The sequence below is a fragment of the Medicago truncatula genome, chromosome 7 (assembly GCF_003473485.1).
Source record: "Medicago truncatula cultivar Jemalong A17 chromosome 7, MtrunA17r5.0-ANR, whole genome shotgun sequence".
Taxonomy (NCBI): Eukaryota; Viridiplantae; Streptophyta; class Magnoliopsida; order Fabales; family Fabaceae; genus Medicago; species Medicago truncatula.
The window spans coordinates 28,533,240-28,552,413 of record NC_053048.1 but is presented as its reverse complement, the minus strand read 5'-3'; the positions used below and the strand labels follow the sequence as shown (position 1 = coordinate 28,552,413).

General features: G+C 34.0%; 2 protein-coding genes across 2 annotated transcripts; both read right to left on the bottom strand.

The window, feature by feature from the left end:
* Positions 1-2,356: 2,356 nt before the first annotated feature.
* On the bottom strand, positions 2,357-4,746 carry LOC11410922 (F-box/kelch-repeat protein At3g06240). Its single transcript, XM_039827952.1, has 2 exons — positions 3,855-4,746; positions 2,357-2,403 (listed from the first exon to the last, which is right to left on the bottom strand). The coding sequence occupies exons 1-2, from the start codon at positions 4,744-4,746 to the stop codon at positions 2,357-2,359; spliced, it is 939 nt and encodes a 312-aa protein (XP_039683886.1).
* An 8,963-nt stretch (positions 4,747-13,709) lies between these two features.
* LOC11409894 (F-box/kelch-repeat protein At3g06240) lies at positions 13,710-15,440 on the bottom strand. Its single transcript, XM_024770922.1, has 2 exons — positions 14,512-15,440; positions 13,710-13,794 (listed from the first exon to the last, which is right to left on the bottom strand). Exons 1-2 carry the CDS (start codon positions 15,438-15,440, stop codon positions 13,710-13,712), a joined length of 1,014 nt encoding a protein of 337 aa, XP_024626690.1.
* Between the last annotated feature and the right edge of the window lie 3,734 nt (positions 15,441-19,174).

The window sequence follows — 19,174 nt, the reverse complement described above, 5'->3', positions numbered from 1 at the left end:
TCGTCTAACTACCGTTGAAATGATAGCTTAACAAAGACAAATGATACTTTTACCTAACTATCGATGAGATAGCTTAACAAAGGTAAGAATGAAAGGACAACTTGGTCAGTCACACTAGGGATGACACTATTGAGAGTTGAAATTGACTGGTGACACCACTTGCACAGCTACCGCTGGGGATGACACTTTTGAAATTGAAATTGAAATTGAAGTTGATTAGTGTCATGACTAGCACGGCTTCACGCCGGGGATGATACTTTTGAAATTGAAATTGAAATTGATTAGTGTCATGACTAGCACAGTGATGACAGTCCGGCATATCACATTTTTAAAGTCTTTTTAATTAAGTTTTAATCTATTTTTATTAGTTTAGTATTTAATTTAGAGTCATTTTAAATAAAGTTTCGTTTTTGATTTATTGAGTCAAATAAGGAAGAATTGCTGATTATTACTCACAACAAAACGTGATTTGCTGGCGAGTGCTAATAGAAGAAAATAATGATGGGCCTTTGACCAATTGTGTGTTGACCTAAGAGAATTGGAAAACAGCAAGAAGATATGGAACACGCTGAAGAAGAAAATTGGTTTTTAAGAGGCTATATATGTGGAAGCCACGGACTTTACCATTCATTCACGTTTCGGCAGAAAAGAATCACGGTTTTGGAGGGTAGGAGCCAGGAAACGGAAGCTGCGCATACATAAAGAAATAGAAGGCACAAGGATCGAAGAAAAACAAAACATCTATGTTGTAATTTCTTTTATTCGTGTTGTTTATTCATTTGCTATGTCAAGTTAATTTCTTTGATTAAGTCAAGATGAATCTATTGTATCTCTGAACCCACGTAGCTTTTGACTCTATTGTTATCAATATAATTTAGTCTTTATTCAGAATTATTTATGTTCATTGCTTTTTATATGATTGTTTGCATGACTATTAACCCTAACTTCTTGCAATCACATAAATTGATCTTAGGAATTGAATGACTACTAATCTAGCTTTTAATCCTGAAATAGTAATTCTGTTTAATTCAACATAGGAACCTAGAGATAGGAAATTGAGGGTTATGACATATGAATTAACGTTCTGACATCGCTTCCGCGGTTATTCAATCTGCTTAAGAGATTAAAATGTTATAACTTAGGAAAGGGTTTTGAGTCAAGAGATTGATCAAAGTTAATAAGTTAATCCGTCGTAAAGGCTGAATTTACATTGAGAACTTAGAGAATTTATCTACCACAGAGATCAATAGAGGATTCGAAAGCTTAATCATTTGTTTTCCATATTATCTTTCAACCAGTTTATTTACTTGCAATTTATTATTTTTATGCAATCAACTCAACTGCCTAGGGCACCATTGAATTTAATATATCCTTTATTTTAATGCTTTTGCCGAGTAGAAATTGAAACAGTCCCTGTGGATACGAACTTATAAATTTTATTGCTTCGATATAATTTTAGTACACTTGCTAAAAGTCTATCAAGTTTTTGGCGCCGCTGCCGGGGACTGTTAAATCATTTCAATTTGGCAATTGTGTTTTTATTTAGGATTTCTGTCATTTATATTTTTTTGTATATATATATATATATATATATTGAAAGAAAAATGATTTATGCTCTTCGTTTTCTTCTCATTGTACTGTGCTACTAAAAAGTTTATCCAAATTTTGCAGCTATGATAGACAGGTCACGCCTCTATGACACAGAAAAGATTTGGTCGTTGCAGTATGAAAAATATATGATATCTTTGAAGATCAAATGTTTGGACAGTAAAATCTCGTTATTAAATGAGAGTTGTGGTCGTTGTGAGGCGAATCAACTAGGTAGTGATTGTGAAGGGAAGAAAGAGGTGTCACTATATATATAAACTAATAACTATCATTTTACATGATATATCAAAAATTCGAAGACAACTAAAATTCGAGAGATATTACTTTCTATATAAAATTCTAACTCTAGTCTAGAAAAATAATTAAGTACATAACTTCCATATGAGTTGCAGCTGATGACTTTTTCGTTCAATGTGATTATAATAACATTAACATGCATTGAAACACAATCAAGCTTGCTATAGAGGCAACCTAATTATCATAAACTCATCAAGAGTAAGAACACAATCATAGCCACATTGCCACACATATATGTTCATATCACTGGCTTAGAGGTGTAAATTGAAACTTAAAAAGATATTCTAGACTTAAATTAGCCCGTTTGAATGCTTTCGGAAGCGTACAAACAAAATTATATGCACTGATCGATATGCATTACGGCCATATTTAAGTTGTATTTTCTCCACATATATTAGTATATATGAATCATAGATCAATTAAAAACCAGTACAAAAAATTTGAGTTGAAATCAAAGTCTTAATTGTGCGACAATAGCCTTCAACCGTGAATAGAAACCTGCACCAGAGGAAACATGGGGGTTACTTAAATTTAGGACAGATATTCATGCTTTAACAACGAAATAGGATCATTCATTTATTTGGGCATAATATCTGTAGACTGTACAAAGTTTTGAAGTAAATGAAATTAATTAGAGTTGAAAGGAATAAGATGATTCTGGTTTTGCTTTTCTCATCTAGTGATATATATATATCACTTGTTCATTAAATTATTTCACCTTTCTAATTATTATAGTATTTTTGTAGTGAAGGCTCCTTGTTGCATTTGCAATTTAAATAATGTTGGCTTAATGATTTGTTTCGTCCTTGCAATTATGCGTCATTTAAAAATTAGTTTCTGTAATCGCTAATCCTGGCAATTTACCCTTGCATTGTTTAATCATTTAAAATTTCGTCATTTGACCAACTTAATCATTGCCAAGTCATCAAATTAGCCAAATGGTATGGGAATGGACAAAATACCCTCGTCTTTATTATGAGAAGAAGATGAAGACAGGGGTAAAAATGTCATTTCACGAATGGATGACGAGGGTATTTTTGTCCATTCTCATGCCATTTCGCTAATTTGATGACTTGGCAGTGATTAAGTTGATCAAAGGACGAAATTTTAAATGATTAAACAATGCAAGGGTAAATTGCCAGCATTAGCGATTAGAGGACTAATTTTTAAATGACGCATAATTGCAAGGACGAAACACATCATTAAGCCAATAATGTTTTATGCGCTCATGTTGTGTACTAAACCATGCTTCAGTTTAGTTTAAGAGAAGAATTCATTAAACCAATAAAGAATATTCAAGATATAATAAGTTTGTTTTTGGAAGAATCATCAACAGAAGAATTTGCAAACCAGATTCAGTAGATTCAAAGATTGCCAAACCATTAACAATAACCAAATACATAATCACTAAAAAATATAATCAAAGCCACCGTGAGAACATGATCATACAAGTAAAGTAAAATTGTCTTTTAACTTTTGATAAATATAAGATGAAATACATAATAATTCAATAATACAATCAAAGTCATCATAATAAAATGATCACACAACTTATTATATAAAATACATATATTAGCACAAATTCAAACAAGTAAATCGTTGTAAAGGAACTTACTTTCAAACATAAGAAATCAAACTTTCAACATAATCATGAACATTGGCCGACCAAGGTATATTGATCTTTTTTGCTCTCTTATCTCTCAAATTATAGAGAATTGGTCGTCTTTCAACAAAATCATTTCTCATCAATAACAGTGTATCCTTCTTCTCCAAAAGGCATAATGGCAACAAGCACAAGTAATTAAAGGGATGATCTATTTGGAGATTCTGATAACTAATTTTGAATAACCGAGTCCAAGACTCTTGAACTCCAAATTGCTTCATTTGCCATATAATAAAATGAGTTTGTTTGAAATCATGAGAAAAACAAAGACAATCCTTTAACATACTTAGATTTGGTATAACAAAGGGAACTTCAACGAAACTGTGAGGAGGCCGAAACTTAGCATGTGTCTCGGTGCCCAAATCAAGTGAAATAATCATAAATTGTTCAATAGCGATATCCTTGCAATAATAATCATCACGGATATAATTGTGAATTGCCAACCAATTAACACTACTACTCAAATGCACAACACTCATTTTGCGATATTGATGATGATGATGATGGACCACGGGGGAATTTTGAATATCTCTCCAAACATTGTTGCCTAAACTGAAAACTCTTACGTTTGTTGTTTTTGGAGTGAAATACACCACCTTATAAGTTTCTGTTGAATTATCATAACCAAACGTGAAGTTAAAAGGGAAACCTAGGCCATCATCACCATCTAATTTTTCTGATATTGTCCTTGTGGCTGGGTTCCAAAAACGAAGCCAATTCTCTCTATACCCCCCAGTGTCCTCTCTATTGCCAGTTCCGCCAAATAAGCAAAGCAATCCATTGCAGGAACCAACAATGTGGAAGCAGTCCTTTTCCTTGAGTCGATAGTAAGGATATTTTGAAAGATTGATAATGATGGGAGGGTTCTCGAGCAAACGGAAAACTGTGAAGGTCACGACCATGCAATTCGTGGAAGACATATTGCGTGATACAATTGACCACATATTGTATGATACAAATTTGCGGACTGCATCTTGTTTAGTTCTCTTAAGGTGCAATTTGACGAAGGAGGGTTCGGATATGAGGTACTTCCATGATTTACTCACACACTTCAGCCGTATGAGAGATTGGACAGGAAGGAAGGAAAGCACTTCGACAATAAGTTCGTCAGGGAGGAATACCAGCGATGGTGAGGCGTTCGGATGACGCCGTGGCTGAGATGGAGGGTTGAGGCTCATGTTGGAGTTTTCCTCGTTGCTAGGGAAATTTGAGGTGAAATGTAGAACCCTAATAAACACATGAAAAGCGGAAAACCAACTGAACACCCCCTTTTTTTTTTTTTTTTTTTTTTTTTAATAATGAACTAATATTTGTTTCATACGTCTTTTTTTTTTAGAGGTTGTTTCGTACGTTTGTTGTTGGTTTTATAAAATATAGCAATTTTTATTTTATGGTGGGGTGCGCAAAGCCTATGCAATAGTGCAACGCATAAGCGACAAACGAGAAGTCCAATAGCAAGCTCTTGAAGTGGCGTTTCCCTTAAAATTAATATTGTGTGACTCATTGAGCAACATATCAAATACAACAATTTTTTGGACAAACTTAGCCTTATTTATTCAATTTTTTGTTGGTTCGTACAATTCAGAGATAAATCCCTCTAATTAATTAAGTTAGAAGATTTATATTCAATTTTTTAAGCAAGAATCTTTCATTCGATGGTCGTCTGATCCTGCTGAAGTCTGTCATGTCTTCTCTCCCGGTTTACTTTATTTCATTCTTCAAGGCCCCCACATGTAATCTCTTCTATCAAATCTATTTTTATAAGATTTATTTTGGGGAGATGTGGGGATTTTAGGAAAATATTTTAGGTGAATTGGGACTCTTTTTCGAAGTAAGGAGGATGAAGGGTTAGGTGTCATGAGGCTAAGGGAGTTCAACTTGTCGTTACTAGGTAAATGGTGTTGGAGGATGTTGGTTGATAAAGAAGGGTTGTGTTATAGTTATGTTGAATGCTCGTTATGAGGAAGAAGGGTGGCGGATTAAGGAGGGTGGTAGGTTAGGTTCTGCTTGGTAGGAGACTATGGCGGGTATTCGTGATGGTATAGGCATAAGGGTGGGGGGCTGATTTGATGATAATATTTTTAGGGAGGTCGGAGATGGTAATAGTACTTATTTCTAGACCGATAAGTGGTTAGGTGACATCCTCTTGTGTGATAGGTTCAGTCGTTTGTATGCTTTGATTGAAAACCCAACATGCACGGTGGCAGAGATGCACACTTAGGGTGGGATGAGGGAGGAGAGGCGTGGAAGTGGAGACAAAGGTTATTTGCGTGGGAGGAAGATCTTCTCAATAACTGTTGCTTTTTGTTTCATAACATTGTTTTGCAGGATGGTGTTAATGACTGTTGGAAATGGTTACTTGACCCAATCAAAGCTTTCTAAGTCAGCGACGTTTATCACATGTTCACAGTAACATATCCCGGATTTCGATCCAAGACATTGCGCCTAATCCATTCTCATTTTCGAAAATGACCACTATTTCCTTTTTATCATTAATAATAAATTCTTAGCAAAATCTATACAAAAATCTTAACATAATTTAATGAAAATTACTAAAATAATATCCTTTAAAATTTACAATTCGATTAAAAACCCAATATGTCCCCCGTACGCACTTCAAGCAAAAACTTCAAAGCATAGACCATCTCTTCTTTGGTACCTAAAATATTAGTGTAAGGGTCAATTTCCTTATCCAAATTGGTTCATAACTCAAAGTACAAGAACAATGCCACAAAATAGATAGTATCAAAACTTCTCAATCAGAAAGAAATAAGAAAAATACATTTAAGTCTTTAAGGTAAAGTTCATACACATTTCTTTTGTATATATAAATGTTTAATCACTTATCAACACATAGATGTATAACAGACCTAATGCAATGCAATGATGTGTAAAATACATGCTCTTAAATACTATATGATCCGGATATATCCCGCCACACAGGCACCACACATAAATAACACGCCACACAGGCACCACACAGATGCATATGCTAATGCATGATCATGAAAATGAAGACTAAATCCCGCCACTTAGGCACAACAATGCAATATGATGTTATCCCGCCACTAAGGCACCACAAAGAGATATATTATTAACCCGCCACTAAGGCAAATGCATAGTCAAATATTAACGCATCATCAAACACACAACCAAAAGTCCATCATTTCACAAACTCACATTTTCATCTTTCTCTTTTCTTTAATTCATAAAAAAAATGTAACACTTCTTTTCCAACACCACAAAAAAACATATATGCATAGGAAAATAAAGCAAATGTCATTCTACATAACATTATCATACACACATCATATAAAATATAATTAAACTAATAACTTTTTGAAATGGTTAAATTTTACCATATAAATTTATATTTTAGTTGTTTTTCTTCTTAACAGACAAGAATCTCTACCTCTAATTCATAACATCATCCTAGTACTTAGTATGAACATATGGGAAAAAAGCCCTTACCTCATAAGCTTTCCTCCCAATCAAACGACTACAAGGTCCTCTAAATTTGCAGGTTCAAAGCATGCACGATTTCTCTCGCTCTAGACTCCGTTGAAAACGAATAACCACATGTTGGGAAATGTTTTCTAAAATTTAACCCGATCGAACGGTGAATGAATGCTCGGTCACAATTCCACAACAACATGTTCAGGGGAAACAAAAGTAAGTTCCACGAAACAATAATTTCATGATTAGAGATTGGAGAATAAAATTAAACTAGAAAATAGGACATGGAGTACCTTAGGACATACACGAATTTTGTGAGGAATAAACTCTAGGAATTGATTGATGAGCTTGGAAAATATTTGTATACAAAATGATTTGTGTAGTCAAAGAATAGGAAGTAATAAGAGAATATTGTGAGAGGGAACAATTTGCGTATGGTCATTTGGAGGGGGATGGAGTTTGCCTTCTAGGTTTGGCTAATTATATTGGTGGAAGAAACTGATTTCAATGTGTAACTCACCCAACTAATTAATCCAACGTGTGAGAGAAAGGGAAATACATGGTATGGCTTTAGCTTGGACAATGAAATAGAAATATTTTCACCATGAACTCGTATGCTCATATGTATAGGCTGAGTTAGAACTGGCTGGTAACTCTCCTACACTCACGTCCTATACTTTTTATACGCAAAAGGATATATAACTGCTATTATTTCTCCCACTCAAAGCCACTAGAACCGATTAATTAGGATGCAAAAAGCAAGGTATTTGACTCAGCAGTTAGGCAACCAAAGAACTATACTATATAGATCCTTTAAAAAAAACGTGTACTTATCCTTTAACTAAACGTGTACTTATATATCAGTGTCTAACTCAAAAACTAATTAAATTAACTAATTTAATAATTAGTATAATACCAAATTAACTTTAAAATAAATCACAAAATAAATGCAGCAAATAAGGATTAGAATAAAAACATCTAAGAAGTTATTATCTTTTCTTTTTCACACCAAAATGATTTGTAAAAAGAGAAATGGTTTGAATCATGGAGGGAATCAAATACTAAATAATTAACCAAGTAGAAAATGTCAAGTTTTGTCTTAAATTTTTCACGCATAAAATAAATTGTCAAATAAATTATAAATCAAGAAAAATACTATGGATGACATATATATAATGGATAGAAATTTCGGGATGTTACATTCACAGCATCATCAGAGCATACTGAGCAGGTTATTACAACTATTGTTTGGCTCAAACACGTCCCTCTCAAAATATATTTATTTATGTGGCGCCTCTTCCGCAACCGTCTTTCAACAAAAGATAATCTCACTTCGAGGGGCATTATTCAAGATGAAGCAAATATTTGCGTAGGTGGTTGTGGTTTTCAAGAGTCGGCGGATCATTTTTTCCATTACTTGCCGTCATTTCAGCCAACTATGGACACTTATTCATAGTTGGCTCGACATCTCTTCGGTCGACACTGCTGACGCTCGTGACCACTACTACCAATTCGGTCAGCTAGGTGGTTTCCCTACCATTAACTCTTTTACTTGGCTGAAGGCTAAATCGATAAACATTGCCTACACTTACCATAAGTGGTGGCGACACCCACTAATATGTATGGGCATTTCATTGTAATTACCTTGTTACTTTTGGCAGCTAGCCTTGGCTTCTAACTTTGTCGCCTTTGTACTAACTCTTGCTGGTGATAGGTCCGCAAGTGCACGGAAATATCAGTTTTAGTATAAAAGATGTTGAATCCCACTCAGAGCAATGTCATGTACCGTTATCTATCGCCACATTGTTTATCTAATGCGATCCTAATTAGTTTTGTTGCAAAATTGAGAAAATAACTTTGTTTTTAATTAATTTTAACGTTGAGAGACCGGGATATAATTCGCGTCGATTTTTGATGCTTGCTAAATTGTATCTTAATATTGTAACAGGAAAATACTTTCGCGCGTAAAAATGATTAAATTAAAGAGGCCGCCAGTTTTCACGTGTACGACACTGAATTTTTGACATTGTAATCTATTCGACCGCTTTCGCGCGTACAACTCACAACTTCAAAACCCCGTTTGAAAAATAATCAATTTACGTGCAAAAAGTTATTTTTAGTAGAAATTTAATTTAAAGGTTCTGTTTGCTTTCGCACAGCCGAAACCGTATTTTAAACTCACAGACGCCAACTTTCGCATGCACGGTTACGAGTTTAAAATAGCGTTTTTAAAAATTAGTAATTTCTAAATTATTTAAAAAGAAAGCTATCGCTGAATTTTAAAATTAATTCCTGAATTATATAAAGAGAGATACAAGTTTCACTCTTTCGATATCAAATCAGTATCGCGTTATTTCAGTTTTCACTGTAAATATTCATCGTTAAAAATTAGGATTTTCACGCTTAAAAATAATCCCTGTTACAACTAATAATCATACAAATAGGGCTGGCAATGAACCGAACCAACTCGATAATAGTTTAGAACTCGATTCGACAATTAACTCGTTGAACGTGGTTCACGAACCAAATGAGCTGAACTTGAGCTGAAAATTAAGTTCGTTAAATAAATGAGCTGAACTTGATCTGTATATAGTTCGACTCGATTGGTTCATTAGTTGGCTCGATTGGTTCATTAGAAGTGGGTTATTATTTTGAATGAATGCTAAAATGTTGTAACATAGTACTCCCTTAGTTTAAGCTTATAAACCAACATCTTAGTCCCACATCGGTTATTTCAAAACAATAGAGAGGATAGTTAGCTATAAAACGGTTCCTGTGTATGGTTAGCAAAAGCAGTTACGATATTGAGGCACAGTTACGATATTAATATTTAATATTTGCCTTTTAAAAAGTTATAAAGGTCAAATATATATATATATATATATTATAAAATGGCTTTTTAAAGAAGTTATTCGAACTAATAAACCTAACGAGTCGAACCGAGTTGTTCGTGAATTTTAAACGAGCCGAATTTGAGCCATAAAAAAAGTTCATATCGAACTCGAGTCGAGTTTCGAGCCGAACCAATTCTTATCGAGTCTAGCTCAGATAGGTTCGACTCAACTCGACCCATTTCTAGACCTACATACAAATTAAAAGAGTACCATTGGTACGACAATCATCATATTCCCGACTCTGTAAAATCTACTTAGACATTATAATAAATAGACGTTTCTTCATGCCACTTAGAGCATTCACAATGGAGAACCTCTATTTTGAGGTCTTAAACGGGTCTCACATGGACACATTTTTTTTTTTTTTTTAAGTTTTTAATAATAGTACATAATAGATACTCAACCACTCCAATGGAAACCCTATAACAAAAGGTCTATATGGGTCCCACCAATAACATTAAAAAGCCAAGGTAAATTGCAATTAAAAAGCAATAGTACAATGACAATGATTATTTTAAGCAAAAGTAATGTGGGGTCTGTAACGTCTGTTTTGAGTTATTTAATTATTTAATTGAGTCTAAAATTTATTAAGAAGAGTTTAAAATATATTTATATGATATGTGTGATTTAAGGTGATTTATATGATTTTTATGATTGATGTGATTTTATGAGGTGTTGTTACTTATTTTATTGTTTAATAAAATAAGATTTGAAAATAAAATAAATATTGAGTAGAAGGTTTGTTTTGAGATTTTAGAGAGTTTTGGGGGAGAAAGAGAAATAAGATAAAATAGATGGAGGAGATATAAATAGGGGAAGACCTAGTTCAGAAAAACAGTACGTACGATCAGTTTTTGGAGAAAAGGGAGAAAAAACCAAGAGAAGAGAAAGTGACATAGGGAGCTGCGATTTTCATTGTTAAGGTAAGGGTGAGACTAACTCTGCAATTCTATTAATCGGTATGACTCTGATAGTTATAATTAACAAGTGTAGGATTGAATTAGAGAAGTTGGAAAATTAGGGTTAATGAGAGAAATTGAGGATTAATGGATGAAAAGTTGTTAGATTGATGTAGAAACTGTTTACAGACCTTAGATAAGTCATAAGATGATTACAGGAATCAATGTTAGGCTTAAAACCATGTGAATAGGTGATTTTTCGTGAAAACTGCACTTCTGCCCGAGCCTACATTCATCACTCGCCTCCCGAGTGATGATCCTCGCCATAGCGAGTGATGAACTTCATCGCTCGCCTCGCGAGCAACCCCTTCTCGCCTCGCGAGTCATGCCTTGCAGCTCACCATAGCGAGCAGATTCACTCGCCCAGCGAGTGTGACCAGAGAGTCGACATGGTTTCGTAGTTTTGCCCCTTAAGTTGGACCTTAGAGGTTTTTGAGTGCCTGAACATGTGTAATAATGATTAGAAAAGATTCTAGAATGAGATTGAACCTAGAATAGTTTAAGAATGGATTTTTGGGAGTTACACCTGAACTCGCCATGGCGAGTAGAGGCCCTCGCCTCGCGAGTTACCCAGTTACAGAATGCTTTGTTAGGTTAAATGCGATCCTTGTCGCACGAGTTGATGTGAGTTGATCTTACAGGTAAGGAACTAAGTTGTTTGTCTTGATGTTGTTGTTTCAGTAAGCCTGAATTATATAATCTAATGTTGTTGTTAATGTTATATAATTGCATATACATTACATGAGTTTATGTTTGATGTTTGAGATGTTGTTGACTTACATTTGATATTGTTATATCATGCTGGTTTTGCATAGTGCCTATGTTGTTGTTTGTTATTTAACTAAGCTGCATGGGTCAGTCTAAGTTGATTAAGATGATGATGTTCCAAACTATTGGATATATATAAGAGGTTGTTGGGGGCTTGATGCCCTGGAGCTTTAACTCAACTAAGTTGAGGGCTTGATGCCCTGGAAGTATATTAATACTTATTACGTTGAGGGCTTGATTCCCTGGATTGGTACCACATGCATATAAGAGGTCTAAGTTGCATAGTCGAGTTGGAGTCGCATTTGTCGAGTCGAAGTTGTTAATTTGCTAAGATGTTGAAGTTGTGATTCTTTATATGAACCGTTAATGAAGTGATATATGATATGTTATTATCTATGATGATGGTTTCATGTTGTTAATTATAATTGTTGAATTATACGTTTAATATTATTGTTTTGTGAAATCTCACCCCTTCTGCTTGGAAATGTTGCTCTTCGTATGAGTAACTTGCAGGTGATCGAGAGTAGTTGCTGTTACTTTGCTGTCGTGAGTGGTTATCCTTCACTGAGTCTTTTAGGTGCTCTGATACGTAACGAGATGAGATCTTTTGTGGCTATTTTCCATTCCTTACGTATTTGATTTATGATTAAGTTGTTTAACTGAATATTTATGAGATGTTTGATGAGGTCTGCGTGCCAAGACTTATTTATGTTGATGAATTTAATCCGCTGCAAAGTTTGAATTGATATGTTGTTGGTTTTTGGAAAGATAATTAGTTAATTATCTCATTTATGATTTTAAGAAGTGTAGCATTCCGTTTATGTGTTGATTACTCTAATAATTGTTTATGAAATTTTTAAGTTGGGAAAAACAGGGTGTTAGAGGATCCACTTAAGCATTAATGTCTTAAGTGAGACCCTGGATCCTATAGAAATGGTGACTCAAGAAGTTCCAAAATAAAATTTCGCCATGAATTTTCAAAGCTAACAGAAACTTTACGTGTGAGCTGACCAAGTTAATTTCCATCATAATAAGCTCAATTTGTTAATAAAATATTCATTTTATTTGTGAATTATTTTATAGGTTTCCTTCCCCATGTTTAGAAAACTTCTGAGTCATAACAAACACAAGGTTTTAATATGGCCAAGCCAACATCATAAACAATTTTAACACCCCAGAAGAACAAGAATGCAATCACCATAGAGTAGTGCTTTCAAATTGCAACCATATAGTGTTTCTAAGAGCTTGAAAGTGAATGGAACTAAAAGATGGTATACTGTCAAGAACACAACCTTTTTAAAAGAAGCCGAAACCACATCATTTTCGACTGATGAAAATAAACATTAACATGTTGTTGATTTGGAAGCCCTCCTTCTAACCCATTACCATCAAGAATCTCTCTTTTAATGGAAAATCATTTCCAAACCTCCATTTCATCAGTGTTTGTTTTTGCACCAAAGCATAGCTTCAGCTCGACTTGGCAACAAACTTAAATATCATAATCATATTTAGTAATAATTTTATACTCGGAGTAAGAAAGAATAATCTAATAACTATCATTTACATCATATATCAAAAACAACAAAAGAAAATAAAAGCAAAAACTGACAGAACTTTACATAAGTTTGAAGACAACTAAAATTAGAGAGATACAAGTACAAGACTTCTATAATGATAAAACATACATTGAAGCATGGGAATTTTCGGAAAAAAAATGCCTTGTTAGGTTATTGGCATGTATAGCCACATCAAGCTGGCCATAGAGTCAACCTAATTAACCAAAATTGATTAAGATTAGAAAACCAATTTTAGCCACATTGCCACACATGTATGTTGATATTACTGACATAAAACGATGTTGTAGACTCATTTTGGAAGCCTAACAAACAAATATATGCACTGATGTGCATGCATTAGGGCCATATTTAAGTTGTATTTTCTCCACATATATTAGCATGAATCCAAGATCAATTAAAAACCAGTACAGAAAATTTGAGTTGAAATCAAATAACTTCCTATCAAGGGTTTAATAATACAAAATGCAAGAAAGAGAAAAATGTTCATTCATCTAAGTAGAGATGGTTGTTGAGGAGCTGGCCTTCGCTGAATTGCGGCAACCGCCTTTAACCGTGCAGCCGTGAATACAAACCTGCACCAAAGGCAACATGGGGGTTATTTTGTTGAAATCAAATTCTATATCCCAAAAATATATTCATACTTAAATTTAGGACAGATAATCAAGCTCTAATTAAAAACTGAAATAGGATCATTCAATTATTTGGGCATAATATCTGTATATTTTGATATACTATACCTGTATACCATGCTTCAGTTTTGTTAAAAATGTTGTCAAGACCAAATACATAATCACTCAAGTATAATCAAATTCAAATCAAAGCCACCATGTGAACATGATCATACAAGTAACGTAAAATCCTCTTTTTAACTTTTGAAAACTATATGATGAAATACATAATTGGTTCAAAAATTTCTAAACCCTTAACAATAGCCCATACATAATCATTCAATAAAATAATCAAAGTCATCATAAGAAAATGATCACACAACTTATTATATAGCATACATATACTAGCACAAATTCAAACAAGTAAATAGTTCTAAAGGAACTTACTTTCAACAATAAGAAATCAAACTTTCAACATAATCCTGAACATTGGACGACCAAGGTATATGGATCCTTTTTGCTATCTTATCTCGCAAATTATAGAGAATTGGTCGTCTTTCAAAAAAATCATTTCTTGTCAATAATAGTGTATCCTTCTTCTCCAAAAGGCATAATGGCAACAAGCAAAAGTCATTAAAGGGACAATCTATTTGGAGATTCTTATAACTAATTTTGAATAACCGAGTCCAAGACTCTTGAACTCCAAATTGCTTCATTTGCCATATAATAAAATGAGTTCGTTTGAAATCATGAGAAAAACAAAGACAATCCTTTAAAACACTTAGATTTGGTATAACAAATGGCACTTCATCGAAACCGTGAGGAGGCAACAACTTAGTATGTGTCTCGGTACCCAAATCAAGTGAAATAATCACAAATTCCTCAATAGTAATATCCTTGAAATTATAATAGTAACTGATGTAATTGTGAATTGCCAACCAATTAACACTACCTCTCACATGCATAACCTTCATCTGGCGATGATGATGAATCATATGGGAATCTTGGATATTTCTCCAAACATTAACGCCCAAACTAAAAACTCTTACATTTGTTGTCTTTCGAGTGAAATACACCACCTTATAAGTTTCTGTTGAATTATCATAACCAAACGTGTAATTACAAGGGAAACCTAGGCCATCATCACCATGAAATTTTTCTGATATTATCCTTGTGGCTGGGTTCCAAAAACGAAGCCAATTCTCTCTATACCCCCCATTGTCCTCTCTATAGCCAGTTCCGCCAAATAAGCAAAGCAATCCATTGCAGGAACCAACTATGTAGCGGAAAGCCTTGTCGTTCAGTGGATAGTAAGGATCTCTTGGAAGATTGATAATGATTGGAGGGTTCTCGAGCAAACGGAAAACTGTGAAGGACATTTCCGTGCCAGTCCTGGAATAGATATTGTTTGATACAATTGTGCTGACTGCATCTTGTGTAGTTCTATTAAGGTGCAATTTGGCGAAGGAGGGTTCAGATATGAGGTACTTCCATGACTTGCTCACACACTTCAGCCGCATGAGAGATTTGACAGGAAGGAAGGAAAGCACTTCGACAATAAGTTCACCGGGGAGGAATACCTGCAACTGAGATGGAGGGAGGAGATTCATGTTGGAGTTTTGTTGTTACCAAGGCGGTGCCGTTTTTGGAGAATTGGAGCTGTAACGCTGAACCCTAATACTTGTGTTTTTTATTTTTGACAAACCCTAGTACTTTTGTTGTTTGACGAAAACAAATAAAGATGTGTATTTGTGGAGTTTTACTTTCTTCAATTTTTACTTTTTTGGAAGACATTTTCTCTTTTGGATAAGTTTCATTCCATATTTTTTTTCTATAACAAACAATTGATATACTTTCTCTCCAACAAACATTTTTTTCTTCAAAAAAAAAAAAAAAACTCCTTTTTTGTGTACACTCTATCTTTTCCATAGCAAAATAAAAAATTTCAACTTCACATTAATCGAAGTATGATTACGTCCTTCTAATTTGCACTTAAATTTTTTAACAATGTTACAACCTTATTTATAGAATTTATACTCTTCATTGATTCATTGTTATAGGTAACAAAAGTTTGTTAAAAAACAAAAAATTTGTTGAAAAGAAAACAAATAACAAACTTGAATTTTCTAAATACATATGATGGATCCATAGTTATAGGTAACAAAAGTTTTAAAAAAAAGTACTCTCTTTTAAAAGGAGTATGAGTAATTGAGACAGGGTATAATTGAAAAAATGTACCTTAAAAGATCAAAATGATGGTTAAATAGAAACAAAAATTCGACGACTAAGTAATTGATGATACTTAAGGCGGTGGAGCACGTTGGGGCCTAATGAATTTGTGACGTGGGAACAAGGTAGTTTCTGAGATAATGCAAAATGTATAGTCTTATGCTGCATAACACTTCAACATGAGATGGGAACTCATAGTATAAATCATAGTATAACTATATTTGCAAGTTTAGTTTGTTACAACCTTAAAAGCTTCTTTTAAACAAACTATTTTAATGCTAATCTTTGAAGTAAAACTTAGCTACTTTATATTCATTTCCAAATTCCTTGAGACTGACAGGAAATGAGAATGAAACTATTTGTTTGATATAAAGAGTTATGTCCCTAAGTACCTAAAGGATAATAGGATATTGGGACAAGAAATACTGCTTGAACTTAAACAGGATCTTGGAAGAGCCTAGAGATGCGCCGAGATCTATCTAGGATTCTGTGACAAGCCACGACTCAGCCTCTTTTCATATGGAGAGCTAATGATGACCAACCAAGCAATGTTGCATCTTAAGCACTGTGAGTGTTCCCTAGTAAAGGTGTTTCTTCACATGCTTAACATGACGGTTAAGTCGTGATATGATAAAGCATCATATGACATTTTGGCTATGTTTTTAGTAATTTTTATTTGCATTTGAAGACAAATAAGATGAGAGTTAAAGGAGTTGTCAATGGTTTGAGGAACATAATGTATTGTTTTCACTCGAGTCATTGTAATTCAATTTTATCCTAGATCATGCAACTCCATAGGTATTTTTTGAGTGTTTTGTAGTGAGGAATCATATGTAAATCATCAAATCAAGACATCATGTGAAGGATCAAGGATGAACAATTGAAAATCAAGGGTTCTTAGAAGGTTGTTGAAGACAATACAAAGTGAAAAGAATTCATTTCAAGTTCCTAGGAGTTTTTAGACGAAAAATGATCGGAAATGGGAAGAAAACGTAAGAAATCGCACTTGAGGGGCTGCCTCATGCGCCCTGCGCCTGGGGCGAACATTCCTTGCCGACCCAGAAGCCATGCGCCTTGCGCCTGGTACCGGGTAAAACCCCATTTTTTGCTGGTTTTCCAAGCTAGATCGAAGGATAAAGCTCAATTTTCTTCTCTTAATCCCTAAGTAACCTAATGTTATAAATAAAGACCCTCACACACTATTTATTCATTCAGAAATATTGACGGTTTCCCACAAGTGATGCACACTTTAATTCGTGTTTATTTCGATTAGCGTAGTTGCGCAATGGCAAGTGTACCAGTCGTTTTCATAAAGTAATAAAGTTAGTAAGTAGAGTATCATATCCATAGGGATTGTCCTTTCGTCCGATCAATTCTAGTTAGTTTTTTTTGGTAAGTTTAACGATATAAAAGTTAGCAATTTTTATATGTCTGCAACAAAGAGAATTTACCTGTTTTGGTTGCAGAAAAGTAAGCAACGGTTAGGAAATCCTCTCTGTATATTCATTGTTGGATAATACATAATTTAAATGTAGCGTTTATTCATCTTTTGGTGACTGTAAAAGTGGTAAGACCGTTGGGAGTTTCCTAAATAGGTAAGACATTACTTGACCCAATGGGTTTTAGCCACCAGGTAACTAATTAGGCCTTTCCCTCCGATGGCTAACTGCACAAACTGATTGCACGGTGATCCTTACGTGTGGCGTCTTGCTAATTCAAAGGTAATTGAGACATAGACTTTATATTGGCTTTCCAGTGTTTCCCAAGGCAATGAAGGCCAAGGTTCCCTTAGGTCTGCCCATCTATGAATCTTAGGACACTCATAGCACACTCTTTATAAGCTTACTGAGTAGTTCTACAAACGGGCAGCCTTAATCTACGTCTACCTTACTAAGGGTTTCAAAAGAATGGTCTTACTAGGTTATAGCTCTAAGTCAGACAACTAGGTGCTTATTTCCCTAATTGCTAAACCAAAATCGTGCCACGATTTTTCCAATCCATGCTACGATTTTGCTTAAACACAAACATCAAATTTTGAGTCAAAACTCAACAATTTCCGATTCCCATACAACATTTATTACATTTCTTAATTTGTATAAAATGACAAAAACGAGTTATAATTTGAGACGGGGGAATATGAAATATAATAGAAATATAAAATGGAATAGATATTAAATCCTAGTTATTTCCTGAAAATGAAGGCTATAGTCTTTTACAATTGTGCAGGTCAACTATGCAGTAGCTTGCAGCATGGAAATATGTTGTATTGAGTGTCATTTTTCGGAAATTATTGTATTAATATGATATGATCAATCTTGTAATGGAAGCAAAAGAGGTTAAATTTGGAATGATTTATATCAATTGTTTACCACGAAGAAACTTTGATATGCTTTGCATAAAGTTTATAATAAATTAGTTGTAACTCTGCATAAGGTCATGACATCCAATGCAATGTGAATTCATGAATTTCTAAAATAAATGAAGCCTAAATTTGATTTTTCTGGAAGAAGTGATTCTTCGTCAAAAGATCATTCTCAACACTATTCTTGAGATCCTAGCTTTCTATTAATGGAGGCCCTCATGCTAATTCATTATGTCATGGAAAACCATTTCTAAATATGCATTTGATCACAATGTCTGTTTTTGCACCAAACCAAAGAAAGCATAGCTTAAGCTTGACTTGGAAACAAACTAAATATCATAATGATATCTAGTGGAAATTTTACACGTTGATCAGTTAGAGGATATTATCTAATAACTATCATTTTACATGATATATCAAAAATAGAAATGAAAGAAAAGGCAAAAAACTGACAAAACATAGACTGTAACGTAAGTTCGATGACAACTAAAATCAGAGAGATGTTACTTTCTACGTAAAATCCTAACTTTATAGGGCAGCCCGGTACACTAAAACTCCTGCATACACATAGTTCGGGAAGGGGTCTCACTATTTGCTTTATTGTATGCAGCTTTACCCTATTTTTACACAAGAGGTTGTTTCCAAAACTTGAACTCATGACTTTTCAATCACGTGACAACAACTTTACCATTGCCCCAAGGCTCCCCCAATATAAAATCATAACTCTAGTCTAGTAAAACAAATTAAGAAGAT